Genomic DNA, 18460 nt, shown 5'->3' with positions numbered 1-18460 from the left:
CAATATGTTAGGACAGCTTTAACAACCCGTGGTGTTATAACTGATGCCAGCTCCTCTAGAAAGAGCCCCTGAGGTCTTTTTCACGTGGTTGGATTTCATTTCCAGAACTCAGGGAAGAGAGAGTCACAGAATTGTGTCATTACAACCAAGACCAGGAACCTACTCGAGAGCAGGAGGTCAAGTTCACTTCTAATCTTTCCTGGAAGTTTTCCCATCATTATCAGTGACCTCGTGGCTGGAAAGTTTGAATTTTACTAAGAGCTATGAACACAGAATGGCTTTAATTAAAGAAAAAGATGGTCAATAATTGTTGGTTTGACGTTTATAAGACAATAATTCTGGTAAAATCATACTCCATGAGAGAAATGGAAAGTTCTATTATGCTATTACCAGAAGCTGAGAATAAAATTAATTTAACTTGAAATAAATCTTCACAAAAGTTATAACAAACATACCGGGCAGCTTCTGAATATCTCTCCAGACATCTAAACACTGTTGCCTGGCGAAGATGATTTCGGAAATAAGCTGGGTTTAAAACAATGCTCCTGTAAAAAGATAAAAGAAATGCAAATGTTATTAGGTTTTTAAAAGTCAATTACCAGAAGTGTATAGGAATGAAATAACATGTATTCAATTTTATGTACTATATATTTTAAAAGACACTAATGAATGAATCCCTTTCTTCCTGTAATTGTCGGTTAAGACAAATAAACAAGCATTATTGAAAAACTAATTAAGTTTGCATGATAAAAGAATTTTATTTATAGCACTGAATATCTTTTATAGATATGACAATGACAAAAAATTGAATCCAACTTATATTACATATAAGACATGGTGTTATCTTATTTGCTTATGAATCAGGCAAAAATCAGAGGTTATTTATGGTATGTGTACTTATAATGAAGGATGAGATTATTAGCTATTGAATTTCAGTTAAAAGAAAGGAACTGGAATTTGGGTGACATGGTCATTTGCACTCAATAATTAGGTTCTTGGTGGAATGAAAGGAACTTGTACCATTGGTTAAGGACTCTGCTCTTGACCTTGCCACATCTGGTTAGGTCTTACTTTGGATTTCATTTCTTCTTTATTGAAATTACAAGGCTTGGCTTGAAAATAAAATGATCTATCTATCCTTATTTGTTGATTCTTCCATCACCTAAGTTTTGGAGTCTCAATTCATGCCCAGATGAAAAGATGATCGCTCCCTAGCTGTCTTCTCACCTAGAAATAAACTGGTAGACATTTCCCTTCTTTGATTCATCGAGAGCTAGGCACTGTTCAAGGCATTTGATACAATGAGGTGAACTAGACAGATGTAGTCCATGGCTCATCACCGAATGGGGAGATAGCTATTAATGAAAGTTTGAAATGTAGCTTCTACTAACAGAATATATTGCGTTACTGATGTGGGATACAAAATGTTACAGAACCAACAGAGCATTATGAAGCAAACTTCTTGTGAGGCTGCTTTTACAAGTTAATGTGAATCACTTGGAATTAGTTCATTATTGAAGTAAGTGTTTTTTAATCTTTTTTGAGAAGTTCACAGAGCTTTTTGAGAATCAGATGTAAGCTATGTACTTCTGCCCAGAAAAATGCACCCAAACATAATTGCCTAAATTTAGGGAATTTATGTGATCCCTGAAGCCTAGTCATGTCCAGATTACAAAACACTTATAGAAAGAATGAAGTAGAAAAGGAACATCTATCTGGCCCATTGTAGAATCATAGAATTATATGATGATGATATGGATTAACTGAATAATTTAGCTCACTTTAAACACAACAGAAACCAGAGAGGTTATGGGATCTGTCTAAAATCATACACAACAAATTAGTTGAAGAAAGGTTTCAAGTTTATTGTGTTTCCTATCTCTAGCCACAGTACTTCATATTAAATCTATGGCTTTTCCTATGATGATTTCTGAATTAAACTGGCCTCAGTGAAGTTTTAAGCTACCTTATGACTAATAATTTGTACAAATAAATACATTAAACCCCAAGAATATACAATGTTTCCTTTGGTGATTTCTGATTAAAATCTTGGAAATTTAAAAACTATTACATGAGTTCCCTATCAATACCAAACTACTAATATTTTATATTAATTCAGAAAAAAAGTATGTTTATATGTCATCCTTATAAAAGTAATTTTGTAAAAGTAAATCAGAAGGAATAAGAGTGGAGCTCTGTCAAAGGCTTACGTGTTCTGACTGACTAGAATTTTTCTTTCACCTTATAGCTAATTCTTCCCTCTATCTTTGTAATCATTCATTCACTTGTGCATTCTTACTAAGTGCCTACAAATGTGATGGGACAAAATCCTTACTGAATGGGTGTTTCTAGCTTTTGACATCTCTTTGCCCATGATGTAGTATTCTGGCATTGCTGAGCTGTTCTCTAAGAATCTTGCTTTGTCAGACAAGTCCTTTTTTTCCCCCTAGACAAGTTCCATTGACAAAAATGCAAAGACTGGAGAGAAGGATGGAGTGTGGTGGATAGGAGAAGTAGTGAGGGAAAGGTTTAGTAAAAGAAAGAGGAAGGAAAGGAAGAGTCATCAGAACAGTTTGGTATACAGGTGAAGGAGAAGATTTTCATAGCTAGTGAGGGTTGATGAGCTAAACATGGGAACTGTTTCAATGTGGCTTTTAAAAAGGATAGATTTTTAAAAAATTGCTTGTAATTACAAGTCCTCTTTCCGGTGTTGAAAAAATACAAGTAGAGAACATGAGCTTAGAAATCACTATTGCTAGACTGGAATAGTTTCTTTTAACCATAATATAACCCTACATGGTACCATGTTAAGTCACAGCTTTATTTGAGGGAGCCAAAGAAGACCTGGACCCAGTCTACCCTGAAAAGTGGAGGTATAATTATAATAGAATGTTTAGAAATTTGAGATGAGATATTATATTTGGCAATTTATTATTTTTGGCTCTCATAATTATTGCAGTATTTACTGTGTGCTTATGATAGGCCTTATTAGATATTTGGCAAAGAAATGCCAGTGGTGATTATGAAGCCTAGTTTTTACACTTTAAGTAATTTATTTGGTGCTTTCTAAAATGACATACCCTTTTAAAGATGTATTTTATGTGCATACAACTTGTAAAGGAAATGTTGATTTAGCCTTTAAAAGTTCTTAATCATTTATCATTTGATGCCATTTGGGGAGTTGTAGGAGGCAGTCTAGGACCAAAACGGACAATCTGACTGGGACTACAGTGAAAAAAGAAACAAACAAACAAAAGCCCCAGCAACCCTACAATTATAATCAGAGAGAGAACTTTGTGCTGATGGGTCTGATTTTATCACAGAGGAAATAACTCTAATTTAGCTATGTTGATAGGGCTTTTGGTAAAAAACAAGATCATGTTAAAGAGAATAGCTAAATTATAGAACTCATTGAATTTTTGTCAGAAGAATGGAGATAGTGTTAGTAACAGGCCATGATTGCTCATTCAATTGACCAGCACTATTCAAACAGAATGAGATCATGTAAAATAATAAATATTATAATAGATAAAAGTTTATTTTATCAATTTAACTGTGGTGTATCTTATCCTTTTTTATGATTTGCATTTGAGAATGTTTTAAAATTTATCTTTTATACTAAAGTTCACATAATTTGATATGTGTGCATGCATGCATGTGCACTCGTTTTATGAAGTCCTAAGGTTATGTTGTTGGAAGGCCAGAAGATAAGTCTATTCTGGTGATTATTTGAAGTGTCTCAATGCACTTGTCAAATAATTAGTTTTTCTCTCAGTAATTGATATGCCACCTCCATTACATATAAGTTTATATGCACAGTTGGATCCATGGCTGAACTTTGTATCCCACACTTTTAATCTGTCTGTTTCTATGCAGAACAAATTGTTTTAATTATCATCATTTTAAAATACATTTCTGGAAGAGAAGAACTGCCTAATGCCCTCTGTGAAAAAATTTTATTATACAGCATGTTTATTCTTCCTGATGAACTTTATAACCTTCATCTTTTAAAGTTACAAAAAGCAGCATTTGGTGGTTTTCATTGTGTTAAGATAAAAGCATTAGATCAATTTTAGTTGGAATAGACATTTTTATACTGTTGTCTTCCCACCCAGGGATGTGACATTTCTCTTCTTCATTCAAATATTTTTTTGTCTCCCAGTAATTTTTTAACCTTCTTTTTACTTTTTTAAAAACAGAGGTTTCACTAATTTCTTATTAATTCTTAGGTTTTAAAATTTTATGAGAATTATATGTGAGAATACATATGTATATATGTGTGTGAATGTGTAGGTATGCATGCACATATACATATACATATGCACACACACACACACACACACACACAACTTACTACTCAAAACATGATTGGCAGCACCTGAGAACTCGTTAGAAATGTAAAATCTTAATTCCCACCTCAAACCTGCTCAATCTGCGTTTTAACAAAACCCCCAGGTGAATTGTAGGCATCTTAAAGTTTGAGAAGGATTGCGTATATTCATAGTAATAATGGGATTTTGCCCATTATTTCCTACTTCTTATTGCTAGCATTTACATATGTATTTTAAAAATACCTATTTTTGTATCCTTTTGACCTAATATTGCGATAATTTAGTTTTATTCACATCATCTGCAAATAATGATGGATGGTACTGCTTTTCAATATTTACAACTTTTTTCTTCTCTTACTGCATAGGCTACAATATTTTTTAAAGGAATTCAAGAAAGTGAGGTAATCTAGGGATGATTTACTATTTCACTGATAATTATGATTATGGATTGATATGAGAAAAATTATTTTTTCCAAGAGTTATTATCAGAAATAAATCTTTATTTTTTTCAAATATCCTTTGGAGCTATCACTTTGATCTTGTGGACTTTGTCCTTTGACATTTTGTAGGGATGATTTAATTACTGATTCAAAAGAACATTGAAATTAAGAAATAATATTAAAATCAAAGATTAAGAAAGTGAATAATAGAACAACTATATCCAGGACGAAAAATGAACAAACATAAAAATAAGGTGGTTTTATTGTTGTTGTTTGTTATTATCATTATTATTATTATTCTGTGATTTTTATAAAATATTATGTTGGTATTGAGTTGCCAGAAGTTTTTAATTTTTTTGGTCTTTTAACCAAACTAAATGGCTTAGTTTTAGCCATTCCTTCTACTGTTCTTTCTTTTGGTTCATTCATTTCTACATCATTTCTATTTTTCTACTTTCTATTTTCTATTTTTGTTCTCTCTGGATTTTATTATTTCTCTTCTTATTCTTCACTTAGTCTATTTATGTTTTCTTTCTATATAAAGAAAGCGTTTACAACTATGATTTTCCTTTACTGATTTTTTGCTGATTTTGACTATATCCTTAAGAATGATAGAGTATGTTTTACTTTCATAATTTTTTCCCCTGGTCTCTAATTATAGATTTGTATTTCTCTTTGATTGAAAAATTATTTAGGATAACATTTTTCAATTTCCAAAGGGTAGATTTCTTATTATAACTCTTATTGTTAATTTCTCATTTTATTACAAAATAAACACAGAATATGTTGTACATTTCTGCTTTTTATACATCTTACAAGTAATAGATGATGGAGTTAGCAAACATTTTAATGGCATGTGGAAGAAATAATACATTACTCATTTGTAATGTGCTGTTAGTTAGAAACTGCTGTAAGAGAACTTATGAGATTTTTAATGATCTAAATAAAACTGCTAAATAGGTACCTGTTTCATTCAGTTTCCTTAGACTTAATTTTAATGATTACTATTTCAAAATTCAGTTTGTTTTTAAGGGCAATATTGATTTCATGTTCTTTGTTCTCTTTATATTTATTCTCAAATTTTTAGAAAATTAACTTTCTGTAATATACTTTTATTTAGGTCAGTTTTATGAAGCATAATTTACATACAGTAGTATTCACCTTTTTAAAGTGTATAGTTTGATGCATTTTGACAAGTTTATAACCATACCACAATAAAGATATAGCATATTTCCAACTGCACCAAAAAGTCAGTATGGAGGTAGGAGTTTCCTATCTATTTCCCCAGAGACACATATGTTTTGCTTCTATTTCTCCACCAGAAGCCATGGATTTTTGCCTGGACTTTGTGAATGAGAATGTTAGTTGTCACTCCTTCAGGGGCTTAAGGTTTTGGCTTTATATGAGATTAGGGATCAGAAAAGCAATTTAATGTTTAGGCAAAGATGCCTAAATCCAGTTCCCTTTACCTTGCTTGGTCAGTAGCAAGGTAAATTAGCATTGATTCATCCTCCTGAATGACGCTCCTTTTACTTTTCTAGTGAAGTGCTGAAAATATTCTTTTAGATATGTAGATCTAGAGATTTCAAAAAATGTGGACTATTTTAATTTCACCAAATTAGATATTCTTGTGAATAAGGCGGTGACATTTATGCTGGATAATGGCATCATTCATGGATGATAACTAGCTAGACAACCAATCAATAATATTGAAGTATGGTCTGTGTTATTATGAAAGAAGGAATTTAATGGCTTGTCCTTAGCCTTTTTTGTGGACAATATTTCCATTAGTGACTAAGATTAAATGATTGTAAGGATGTCTATGAAATCTTCAGATGGCATAAATTTTACCTAACAAGGAACTAATATCACTGATGACAGAAGCAAAATTCAAAATGATCTGGACTGGTTAAAAATAAAATCTTACGTTATAGATTTAAAAAGTCAGTTTACAATTACAATCATAGTTTGAGAGTGAACACATGGAAAAAGTCTGAATATTTTAACTAATCACAAGCTAAATGTGACACTATGACAGAAATAGAAAAAACTGTACATAAAACTTTTATCAATCAAATGCATTCGGTCCAAATAATAAATGATATTTTCATTAAATTGTGCCTTAGCCATATTGTCTATTGAATTAGTCTATAGCTCTGAGCATCTGTGAGAATTATCACCATACTGTAGTGTGTCTAGAGCATCTAGTCGGTCTGGAGAACACAGTGTGTGAAGATATGGAATGAAAATGATATGTCTAGAGAGTTAAATAAGATTAGTGGAGACTAAGTAAGTACTTTCAAATACAAAGATCTGCCATGTGGAAAATAGAATAATTATTCTATGCAATGCCAGATGAGGCCAGGCAAAATCCAGTATTATGAAGTTATTAATAGTTCAGTTCACATAAGGAGGGACCAATGATGCAATAGGTTTTGAGAAGTTTTCCTTTTACTGGAATCATTTAAGTGATATTTAAAATGCCATCTGTCAAAATGTGTAGAAGAAAGTCTTGACTGAGGAGGAGATTAGGCTAAATGACTTCCAAGTATATTCACAAAAATCTTTATAATATATTGCCAAGCACCATGAAGGGTCTAAGTTTTTCTCTACTTGCAAGGTTACAAGTTAGCCTGACATAGTTTCATGGATGCTTATAGAATACATGAACCTTCAAGGCTGGAAACAAAGGACAGTTTTTTACAATAGCAGCAGCCAGTCTATAAGTCTCTTGTTGTGCTGATTCCTTGAGCCACAATTCCCAGATGGCAATGAAAAGAGAACCAGGTGACATTTTCACATGCAGTAGGTTGCATTTTAAGAGAAGAATCCTGAGCTTAGTGAATGTAAATCTTTTATAATGGTCTATAAGCACGCCTGTCCTTAACCCTAGAGGAAGACATTATCTCCATCCTCTAAGGCTGTGAGCAGACTTGCTTTTTCTTCCAAGGCTGTTTGCCACACAATTTTGAAAAGATAGTCCAGAGCAAAGCCCAGTCAGTGCCTTGTTCACAAGACATGCAAAAATGTGGGAGGCCCATGGAAAACTGTCTTCCTACACAGATAACTTTTGTTCAGATATTCAGGCACTATTTGTTTATATTCATGCCATTAACAAATAAAAAAGGCTCATAACAAGGCACAAATAGTTAAAATGTCATAGGAAAATGACAGGATAGCAATATAGAAGAGTGAGTGACTATATTGTTACCTATTTATATTCTGTTCTAGGAGGAATTTAAAATAGCTTATAGGATACTTACGAGGTTAAAGCAAAGTAAAAATAACTCATAGGAAACAAAAGGAAAAAATAGATAAATTGGACTACATCAAAATCAAAAACTTCTGTGCATCAAAGGACACTCATCATCAACAGAATGAAAAGGCAACACATGGAATGGAAGAAAATATTTGCAAATCATATACCTTATAAGGGGTTAATTTCCAGAATATATGAGGAGCTCCTACAACTCAACCATGAAAAAACAAAGAACCTAACTTAAAGGTGGGCAAAAGACTCGAATAGACATTTCTCCAAAGAAGATATACACATGGCCAATAAGCATATGAAAAGATGCTCAACATCACTAATCATTAAAGAAATGCACATCAAACCCACAATGAGATACCACCTCACACTTATTAGAATGGCTACTGTCAAAAACCAGAAAACAGTTAAGTGTTGACAAGGATGCAGAAAATCGGAACTCTTGTACATGGTTTGTGGGAATATGAAATGGTGAAACTGCTAAGGAAAACAATATGATAGTTCTCCAAGAAATTAAAAATATAATCACAATATGATCCAGCAATTCCACTTCTGTGTATATGTCCTAAAGAACTGAAAAGCAAGGTTTCAAAGATGTACCCCCACATTCACAGCAATATTATTTACAATAACCAAAATGTGTAAACAACCCATGTCCATCAACAGATGAGTGGATATACACAATGTAGTATATACATACAATGGAATACTATTCAGCCTTAAAAAGAAAGGGAATTCTTACACATGCTACAACATGGATGAACCTTCAGGATATTACGCTAAGTTAAATAAGCCAATCACAAAAAGGTAAATATTTATATGAGGTACCTAGGGTAGATAAATTCATAGAAATAGAAAGTAGAATGATGGTTGCCAGGGACTGAGGTGAGAGGGAAATGCAAAGTTATTGTTTAATAGAATAGAATTTTAGTTTTGCAAGATGAAAACAGTTCTGGAGATAGACCGTATAGCAATGTGAATTTACTTAACACTATAGCAATGTGAATGTACTTACTGTACTCTTAAAGAATGGGTAAGACGGTGAATTTTATGTTACATGTATTTTAGCACAATTAAAATTAAAACAAAAACAAAACTGAATGGGGAAAACAATATTAAAAATAGAGATGTTAAGATGAAGCCTGGATGAAATTAGTACACAAAGTATATCATAAGGTCTTACAAGTTTGACTGGGATGGACTACATCTTGTTTTTTTTTTCTTGGTTTGCTGGTAGCTAATAGAAAGAAGGATGTATAATTTGTTTTAAACAAGCCAGTTGCTCAATTCAAATATTTCTTGTAGTTTAATCAGAAAGATCACTTTATTCAAAGATGCCCTATAATGTAACAATCTCTGTCCTCAGAAACAGATTTATAGACAAATCAGTAAGGGATCTATACTGTTGCTTCTTAGAGCTTCTTTCAACATGGCTGTTTTCTTAATACCAAATCTCAATCTAGTAACCTAAATTCCAGAGTAGGTGGAAAAAATGGGACTACAAAGAGAATGTATGCAATTGTGTTGTCACTACATAAGGAGTCAGTGAAATTTTAGTGATTACATTTTATTTGGTCACTTGGTTCACTACAAAAGATTACATCAAAAATTAATGATGCACTATATGTTGGCTAATTGAATTTGAATAAAGAAATAAATGGAGAAAAAGCATTTTACAAAAAATTAAAAAAAAAAAAGAATTAACAGCTAAAATAAAATATAACAGTCCATAATTTATTGAGAAGAATTGAGAAGTCCATGTACTCATTTTAAATATTTCACATTGACAAGCAAGTTAGGACAATGGAATAACCCAGTTTAATGTTATGCGGGAGAAATGAACTACTTTATAAAAATTAGAACATAAAATCAGAATTAAAGACATTGGTTTTTAAAATAAGAAAATTATAGTAGGGTATTGTCAAGCAAAGCTTACAGCTCTGCCAAAACAGTAGCAAAGTATGTTTCTGCAAAAGCATGAAAGTAAAATCTAACTCTTTAGGAAAACAAAAAGAAATCATTCTTAAATTATTTCTTGAAATCCCAGCATGTTCATGACGACAGAAAACAAGTTTAGAGAAGACAAACGGGACTAACTCAAACATTACCCTGATGTTTTGCAGCTCAAATTACCATTAATTATATGTGGAAAATATTAAATTACTCAAGTGAGCAACAACTTATTTCTTGACATAACCAAAAGTCATTGGGATAAATACTTGAAAATTTTGCTATATTGTCACAGTATTGAAAAATATATAGTCAGAAGGAAGATATTATATTGTCTGTCTTCTTTATAGAATTAATAATAAACATACATTAAAGAATGATGAGGATCTATGCTTAAGTATATTTTACTTTAGAATTTCAGTATGAGATTTCCTCATTTAAATAAATAGAATGAAGATTAAGGGAGGCAAATAATAAATTTAATGGGTCATTAATATAAAAAAATAGGAACCTTTAAAAGAAGGCCTCCTAAGGCTTTTAGACTTCCATATTCTTCATCAACATAAATAACACTGGTTAACATGAATCAAATAATCATCAAAAATAAGTATGACATCCTAGTAGATCTTTACAAGTGTACAGTAATAAGCCTTTTTGAGCAACGGAGAACATTTCTTTTTCTCTACATTTCTTTCATGTTTTTATTCTGTATCCATTGGAGATCTCTCCATAATGGGAAGTAATGCTCACCAATATTATTTATCTTTATATGTACACACCTAGAAAATTCCTGACACATAATGGACACTCAATGAACATTTATGGATTAAAACTCTACTTAGTGACTGAACGAACTTTCCCTCAGGAGCCACAAGAGAACCTAATCTTATGTAAGATTCACAAATGAGATCTACATCTGTTATGAACTGAATATACCAAGCCCCCCCACTGACTTTTGCACTTAGATCCCAGTTGAACACCAGATTCACACAATTTCATAACCCCTACTTGTATGCAGATGTGATCAATAATGAAAGGCAGTTTATGTAATTAAAAGATATAAAGATAAAGATAGATAAGTAGGACCTTTGAAAAAATTTCCAATTCAGAATTATTTTTCATAATTTTAAAACATTAAAAAAAAGCCTCCACATTTTTATAGACTGTAATTGTGTCTTCCTTTTTTTATTCTCCATCTGTCAAATGCCTGGATAGATTAAGCATGAAATGGATTCCCGTTTATTTTTCATCTACATTGTAATCCAAAGACTGTCCAGTAAAAGCTGTTAGTAAATCACTTGGTCAGCTCTCCCAACAAAACCATCTTTGAGTAATACAGTATATCAACCTATCTTTTGATATTTTCATTTTTTGTTCTTGACATTTTCTCTTAAAAAAATAATACAGTGCTGGCCCTATTATCTTTTCTTTAAGGTCTGTGAACCAAATACTGGCTATCAACTCTCTTGTAGAAAAGCTATCAAGATTCAGAGACAAAGATGTAGATGTAAGGCTCTATTCATCTGTCTGTGTAATATTGAGGGGGTGGAGGGTGGAGCAGTGGTGTTGGTGGCTTAAGAACAGCGTGACAAATATCCCATGTATTTTTCCATTCTGTGTGTTGCTTTGGTAGGATGCATTTTAGAATGATTACTTTGAAAAGTACAATTAATAAATTCTCCTCTGTTCTAACCTACCAGAAATTACTTATGATTCATTCAGCAACAATTATTGAGTGTAAACCGTGTTCCAGACATTGCATAGGTTCTAAAGAAAAGAGCCAGAAGGGTAAATACATACTTAAACTAAGATTTTGAGTAGCCCTATTGAATGGAAATAAATGTCTGCATTTTATTATTTTTTATGCTGCCTTCAACTGGCAATTATGTAAGAATCTTTAAAATGAACTTAAATAAATTACAGTGGCTTCTACTATATAGTTTCACTGGATAATGAAATGGGATGCTTATTTCTTTTAGAAACTGAGAATTAAGGGGGTTTTTTGATAGCAGAATCAAAGCCATTTGTATTTTATCAAGTATTAATATTATTCATATTAACATCATGATGTTTTGGCTTGGTGACTAATAAATGACATCCAGATAACAATATTTTACCTACTATAAAGCCCCTTGTAGCTCCCACATCAAAGGAGAAATATTAATGCAACACATATGCTTTATGAAGTGATTGGACTTCTGACAATTGTCTATGATTTCCCTTTGTTGAATTAAGAAAATTACTGAAATCATACCACAATGGGCACTGTATTTATGTATAGAGTGTCCATCTTGCCTAAATCCCTAGATTAAAGCCAAAATTTGAATTGGATATGGACTTTGATTATGGTAAAAGCTCTCAATGTTGGATTCAATGTTTAGTTATAGACCAAATTACCATTACTGAAAGTGACTCTAATTAGGGAACTCTACTAATTACTAATACTATAAATAAGAATGTTAATGGTTTCTCTTTGAAATACAAAAAGATTTTCTAATGTGTTTATTGCTTCTTTCTTTATTGGCAGATCTCCTATTTTTATATCCTATTCTCTTTGACTCAAAGTATAGAGTTGCAACCTGTTGTGACTTGTACCAAATAAACTGTCATAGCACATTATTTTGGAAAGAATGTATTTTCCAGATATCTTTAAAAGTGCTGCTTTTTTCTGTGAATATAATGACAACAGCATATATCATGTTCTTTTTGTTTAAAATGTTATGTTAGATGCTAAGCAACTAGCCCCCAAATGAAGGTTTTAGCCCAGTTGTGAAAAATTATATAGATATTTATATAACCAACAATAAATGAACTAAAACTTGAAACAGTTAATTGGGGGATGTATACCAAAAAAGGTGGAAAAACAAAAGGCTTGGGCAAAGGATCTGCAGTGACAGGAAAAAGGAAAACTTGGAAAGAAGTCAGGAGGAAGTGAGTTTTGAGCTGCATGTTAAAATGGTCACATTTAGGGAAAAAAGGTAGAAAATCCAAATTGGAAGAGTGGCCCCCACAAATGACTTGATGATAGAGTATGTTAAAAACTGCCATGTAAATTTGCTTGACTCAAGTAATAAATTGACCATAGAGAAAGGCAGGAGCCTATTAAGGATCTGTTCATTAGTTAAAGGATTTTTAATTTTATGGAAGAAATTAACAATGCTTCACGGATTACTAAGCAAGCGCATAATGGCAACATGTTTTAAGAAGACAATCATTGCAACCATTCTGACAAAAGATCAGAGATACAAAAGCTGGGAGGATAGTAGGGATGCTAAGAACTAGTACAGTGATTCTCAAAGTGTGGCCTGCAGATTCCCAAGGATTCTTTGGCCCTTTTGGGCCCTCACAATATTATTATTAGTAGTAGTATTAATATTATTTTCATAATAATATTTAGATATTATTTTCCTGTATCACTATGTTGACATTTGCACTAACATTGCAAAAGCCATAGTGGACAAAACTGCAAGAATAAAACCATTGATATCAAACTGTTCTCGTATTCATTGAGTGTATTCTTCACCATTGTATCTACTTGTCCCCCCCAAAATCTCAACCCTTGAGTGCCTGTCTTTTAATATTTGGCATGATGAGACCGGAAACATGCATAAAGCACTTCTCTCTTGCATAACAAAGTATGCTGGTTGTCTTGAAGAAAAGTACTTGTGCCATTGTAGGCATTTGTGAGCTGACTTAGCTGTTGCTACCATGGTACACCATTTTTTATGTGGAAGAACAACTAACAAACTGATTATCAGACTTTGAATTTGGGTGACTTTTTTTGAAAATGAAATAAGTGTGCCTGTCACTTAAAGAAACACACTGATAGTATTTACTGCCAGTGATAGAAGTTTGAGCTTTTGAGCAGAAATTAGAGTTTTGGAAAACTTGTATCTGTCATTATGAGCTTGACAGTCACCCAGTGCTTAAAGACCTTCTGATGAGATTGGTAATACTAACACGTGCAATTTAAAAATTTTACTATTGGATAATAGAAATTTGCATAATAGAAATCTGCAAATATGCATTATTTTCCAAATAACCAATGTGTGATATTACTAACTCATAACAATCCATTCAAACTTTAAGAAAAACCAATGGCTTTCAATATAACAGAGTACAAGTTGATTGACAATGGCTCCAGAATCCACATTGTAATTAATCTTTAAGAAACTATCACTTGTTGGAGCGCCTGGGTGGTTCAGTAGGTTAAGTGTGTGTTTGCCTTCAGCTCGGGTCATGACCCAGGGTCCTGGGATCGAGCCCTGCATCTGGCTCCCTGCTCAGGGGGGAGCCTGCTTCTCTCTCTCCCTCTGCCCGCTGCTCTCCCTGCTTGTGCTCTCTCTTTCTCTCTCTATCAAATAAATAAATAAAATCTTAAAAAAAAAAAAAGAAACTCACTTGTCAAGTCTTGGGGTAGTATCAAAGAAGAATATTCAGGATTATCCAAAAAGTCTGTTAACATTCTCTTTCGTTTTCTAATTATGCCATCTGTGTCAGATTGGATTTTCTTCATATAGTGCAAACACATGGCAACAGATTGAATGCAGAATCAGGTATGAGAACTCAGTTTCATTTTATGATGTTATACGTTAAATAGATTTGCAACATGCAAAACAATGTTATTCCTCTGTGCATTTTTTGAAAATAAATGAATAAATATTTTTAAATTTCTATATTTTAATTTCTAATATGGTAAATACTTATAGATATAACCCATATAAATCAAAAGCTCTTTGGGAGCCTCAATAATGCTTAAAAATAGAATGGTTCATAAGGCCAGTTTGAGGACTACTTACTGTATAAACAAATAGTCAAAATTCGTATGAAGGCTCTACCTATAAGAATGAAGAAGCAGCACATGGGACATGCTTGTTTAGTAATTTGCACTATATCACACCATCCTTTTACCCTGTTTTTTAAAATCAAAATACCTCTGTCTCCTTTTTTGGGGTACATACATTTGACGTCTCAATGTTATTCTCACATTATTTTCTTTCCACAAAAGCTACCTTTTTTTAAAAAAGATTTTATTTATTTATTTGACAGAGAGATAGGCAGCCAGTAAGAGAGAGAACACAAGCAAGGGGAATGAGAGAGGAATAAGCAGGCTCCCAGCGGAGGAGCCTGATGCAGGGCTCGATCCCAGGACTCCGGGATCACGCCCTGAGCTGAAGGCAGATGCTTAACGACTGAGCCACCCGGGCACCCCCAAAAACTACTTTCTCAGAAGCTATATCTGTTGAACAGGTTCTACAAGAAAGTCTTACAGCAACTAAAAGTCTAAGAAAACCAAAAGATTAAAATTAATTATATAGTGAAGTTGTATATTAGATTTCTTTCACCTGCTAATCTTTTGTAAAACACCACAAAAATAGCAAATACTATTTGTGTGAAATTCACCGTCTTGTGTAAAAGTTGTATTTGCTACCAAAATCTTAATAATTGATAATATCATACGAATATTTATATCTAATTAGAAAATTATTTTGCCTCAGGTAACCTAGGAAAGGCACATGGTCTGCGTTTCCTGCAGTAAGGAAGATTCTTAAGAATTGTATGTGACAGCTATAACCTGTGAGCAAAGTTATAGGCAGCACCATCAAGGAGACATTTCTTCTCAAACTAAAGGTGTTATAACTTAACATATGGCTGCTCTTCAGACTTCTATGAAAAATGAGGAAAGGTCACAGGGCCGAGAGAGGATAAACAGAAGGAATATTTGCCATAGCAACAGATGAGAAAATGAGGGAGGGTTTAGGTAAATACAGCAGTAATAGTATAACTCCAGGATTTGCAAAATGCTATTTGAAGTTAACACTATGCTGTCAGTGATATACAATGTCCACATCCATGAAATACATGTTTTTGAACTGTGAAAAATAAAATGGATGATAGACTGGTACCTATATTTATAAGATGGTCAGCTCTTCTAAGGTAAACTAATAGAGTCAGAGCATGTCAGGCACACTCAACAAGAGATTTCTATCTGGAAAAGAAGCAAAGAGAAAATTTAAAATATCAAACACAGGCTGGCAAGAGCTATAAAATGAATAGAGGTTGGCATCTAGGCCATGTTTTTTTACCTGCTCCAATAAAAACTGGTCTGCCCCAAGTTTGTCTCTTGCTACTTGTGGCCTTATATGTAATAGCCTATATAATGACTTCTCCATGCCAAATATCCCAGAAAAGATCTTTAGGACTGAAATGGTGGGAAAACATCAAGGACAGTTGCTTCAAGAATAAGACACAAATACCAATTTTATAGTTTCACCTGGGTAAGGCAGATTCATAGGAATAAGCTTCAATTTCTTAAAATAGTGTTCATTAAATTTGGAAATGGGAGTAGTCCTCTAGTTTCCTCAAAGTTAGTTATTTTTAACATTTTTGGACATCCAGTATTAATCAGTTCCTTGTTTTCTTAGACTTCCTCAATTTTAGTTCTGGTCTTGACTCCTTTCCTTTCCTTTCCTTTCCTTTCCTTTCCTTTCCTTTCCTTTCCTTTCCTTTCCTTTCCTTTCCTTTCCTTTCCTTTCCTTTCCTTTCCTTTCCTTTCCTTTCCTTTCCTTTCCTTTCCTTTCCTTTCCTTTCCTTTCCTTTCCTTTCCTTTCCTTTCCTTTCCTTTCCTTTCCTTTCCTTTCCTTTCCTTTCCTTTCCTTTCCTTTCCTTTCCTTTCCTTTCCTTTCCTTTCCTTTCCTTTCCTTTCCTTTCCTTTCCTTTCCTTTCCTTTCCTTTCCTTTCCTTTCCTTTCCTTTCCTTTCCTTTCCTTTCCTTTNCCCCTTCCCCTCCCCTCTCCTTTCTCTTTTCTCTTCTTTTCTCTTTTCTTTTTTTTCTTTTCTTTTCTTTTTAAGATTTATTTATTTATTTTAGAGAGGGGCGAGAGGGAGAAGGAGAGAAATCCTCAAGCAGACTCCCTCTGTGGAGCCTGATGTGGGGCTTTACCCCAGGACCCTGAGATCATGACCTGAGCTGAAATCAAGAGTCAGATGCTTAACCGACTAAGCTACACAGGTGCACCTTGACTTCATTTTCTAACTACTTGTCTGGAAATTTTTGTGTGTAGAGGCAACAAACTAGGAGGCTAAAAACAATTACGTCCCAATAGGGACCATCAAAATGGTTTTCACTTTGTTGATGCGTATTAGATGGACCGACCACTCACTGTGTTAAACAGAGCAAAGGTGCTCATGAGAAGAAGTTTGCGAATTCTGTACTTGTAAAATTTCAGGCTAATCATCTGATATGTTTGAAATAAAACACAATGGTGACCATGAGTCTAAGATTTGCCAAAAATTTTTCATTTGTAAAACACTTACATACCTATAACGTCATTTGACCCCCTTCACAAGCTTATTCCTATGAATCTGCCTTACCCAGGTGTTGAGGAAGATACAGTCATTACCCCTTGTTCAGAGATGCTGAAGAAGGCAGAGAAACTGAGACGGAGAGAAGTTAAGTGCTTTGTGAGTCAAGACTAGTTAGTGATGTTGCAAGGATTCAAATCCAGGCCTTTGATTGTTGAGGCTTCTTTCACTACATTACAAGAAAACTTAACAGCTCTTCTACTTTAAAATTGCAGAATTAATCCTTGAAAATCCAGAATTATTTAAAAAAATCAATTGACCTTACAGGAAGTAGAAACAAACATATCTCTTCTGTTTTCATTAATCGTACTTACCCCAGTCCACACCAATTACATATTTTAGAGCATTTCAAAATTTTAAGTACATGGCTGCTTTTAATATCCCAGTGAGAATTTACAGAGGAAGAAGTTGCAGAAAGGCTAAATGACTTGTTCATTCCTTCAGAATGGATTTTAAAGCTAGTATATTAGAAAATGGGAAACAAACGTAAAAAGAATCTTCTTAAAATAACATAGAAATAAACCCAACCAGAAGGAGCGCCTGTGTAGCCTTTTTGCCAATTTCAAGGACCAAAACGAACAATGTTTCCTGAGGCACTACTCAGAATGGGAATCGTGCATTAGCACCCCTGGTCTGTTTTCCAAGAACAACATGGAAGTTAAAAGTAGGGTAACAAACCAGGAATAACTGGTAGATTCACATTCCAACGAGAGGTCCTGACAGGCAGATGCATTGTTGCATAAGAATACTGCTCCACTACATTAAATCCTGCCTCCTCATTTATGAACAATTTCTATATTAATGAGTAAATGGAAAGGAAAGATAAAAGCCAAATGAATACTGACTCCAGAGTTCAGACTAGGCTAAATTATTAGAAGAGGAGTGGAAGCTGGGATGAGACATAAAACATCAAGCAAGATGATTATAAACTAAAATGCAATCAACTTAATATAAGGGTGGATGATGACCTGTCTGGGTGAAGAGTCATGGGAGGAATGGTAAAGTGTAATGGAGGTAATACAGGAATGCTGAAGTCAGGGTTACTGTAATTAATCTATTGCAAGCTCTGTTATAATAAAAAAATAAGCATAAAAGGTTGTGGATATA

At 33.4% G+C, this 18460-nt stretch overlaps 1 protein-coding gene across 1 annotated transcript in view; it reads right to left on the bottom strand.

The window, feature by feature from the left end:
• The window catches only part of SPATA16 (spermatogenesis associated 16), a 200799-nt gene that overhangs the window by 128214 nt on the left and 54125 nt on the right, over positions 1 to 18460 (bottom strand). The window contains exon 3 of the mRNA XM_034672863.1: positions 456 to 545. Coding sequence (XP_034528754.1) covers positions 456 to 545 — 90 coding nt within the window. The remainder of the gene's footprint in view (positions 1 to 455; positions 546 to 18460) is intronic.

This window comes from Ailuropoda melanoleuca, chromosome 1 (genome assembly GCF_002007445.2).
Source record: "Ailuropoda melanoleuca isolate Jingjing chromosome 1, ASM200744v2, whole genome shotgun sequence".
Classification (NCBI taxonomy): Eukaryota; Metazoa; Chordata; class Mammalia; order Carnivora; family Ursidae; genus Ailuropoda; species Ailuropoda melanoleuca.
Note: the sequence above shows the minus strand (reverse complement) of the source record. Positions and strands in the feature narration are given on the sequence as shown.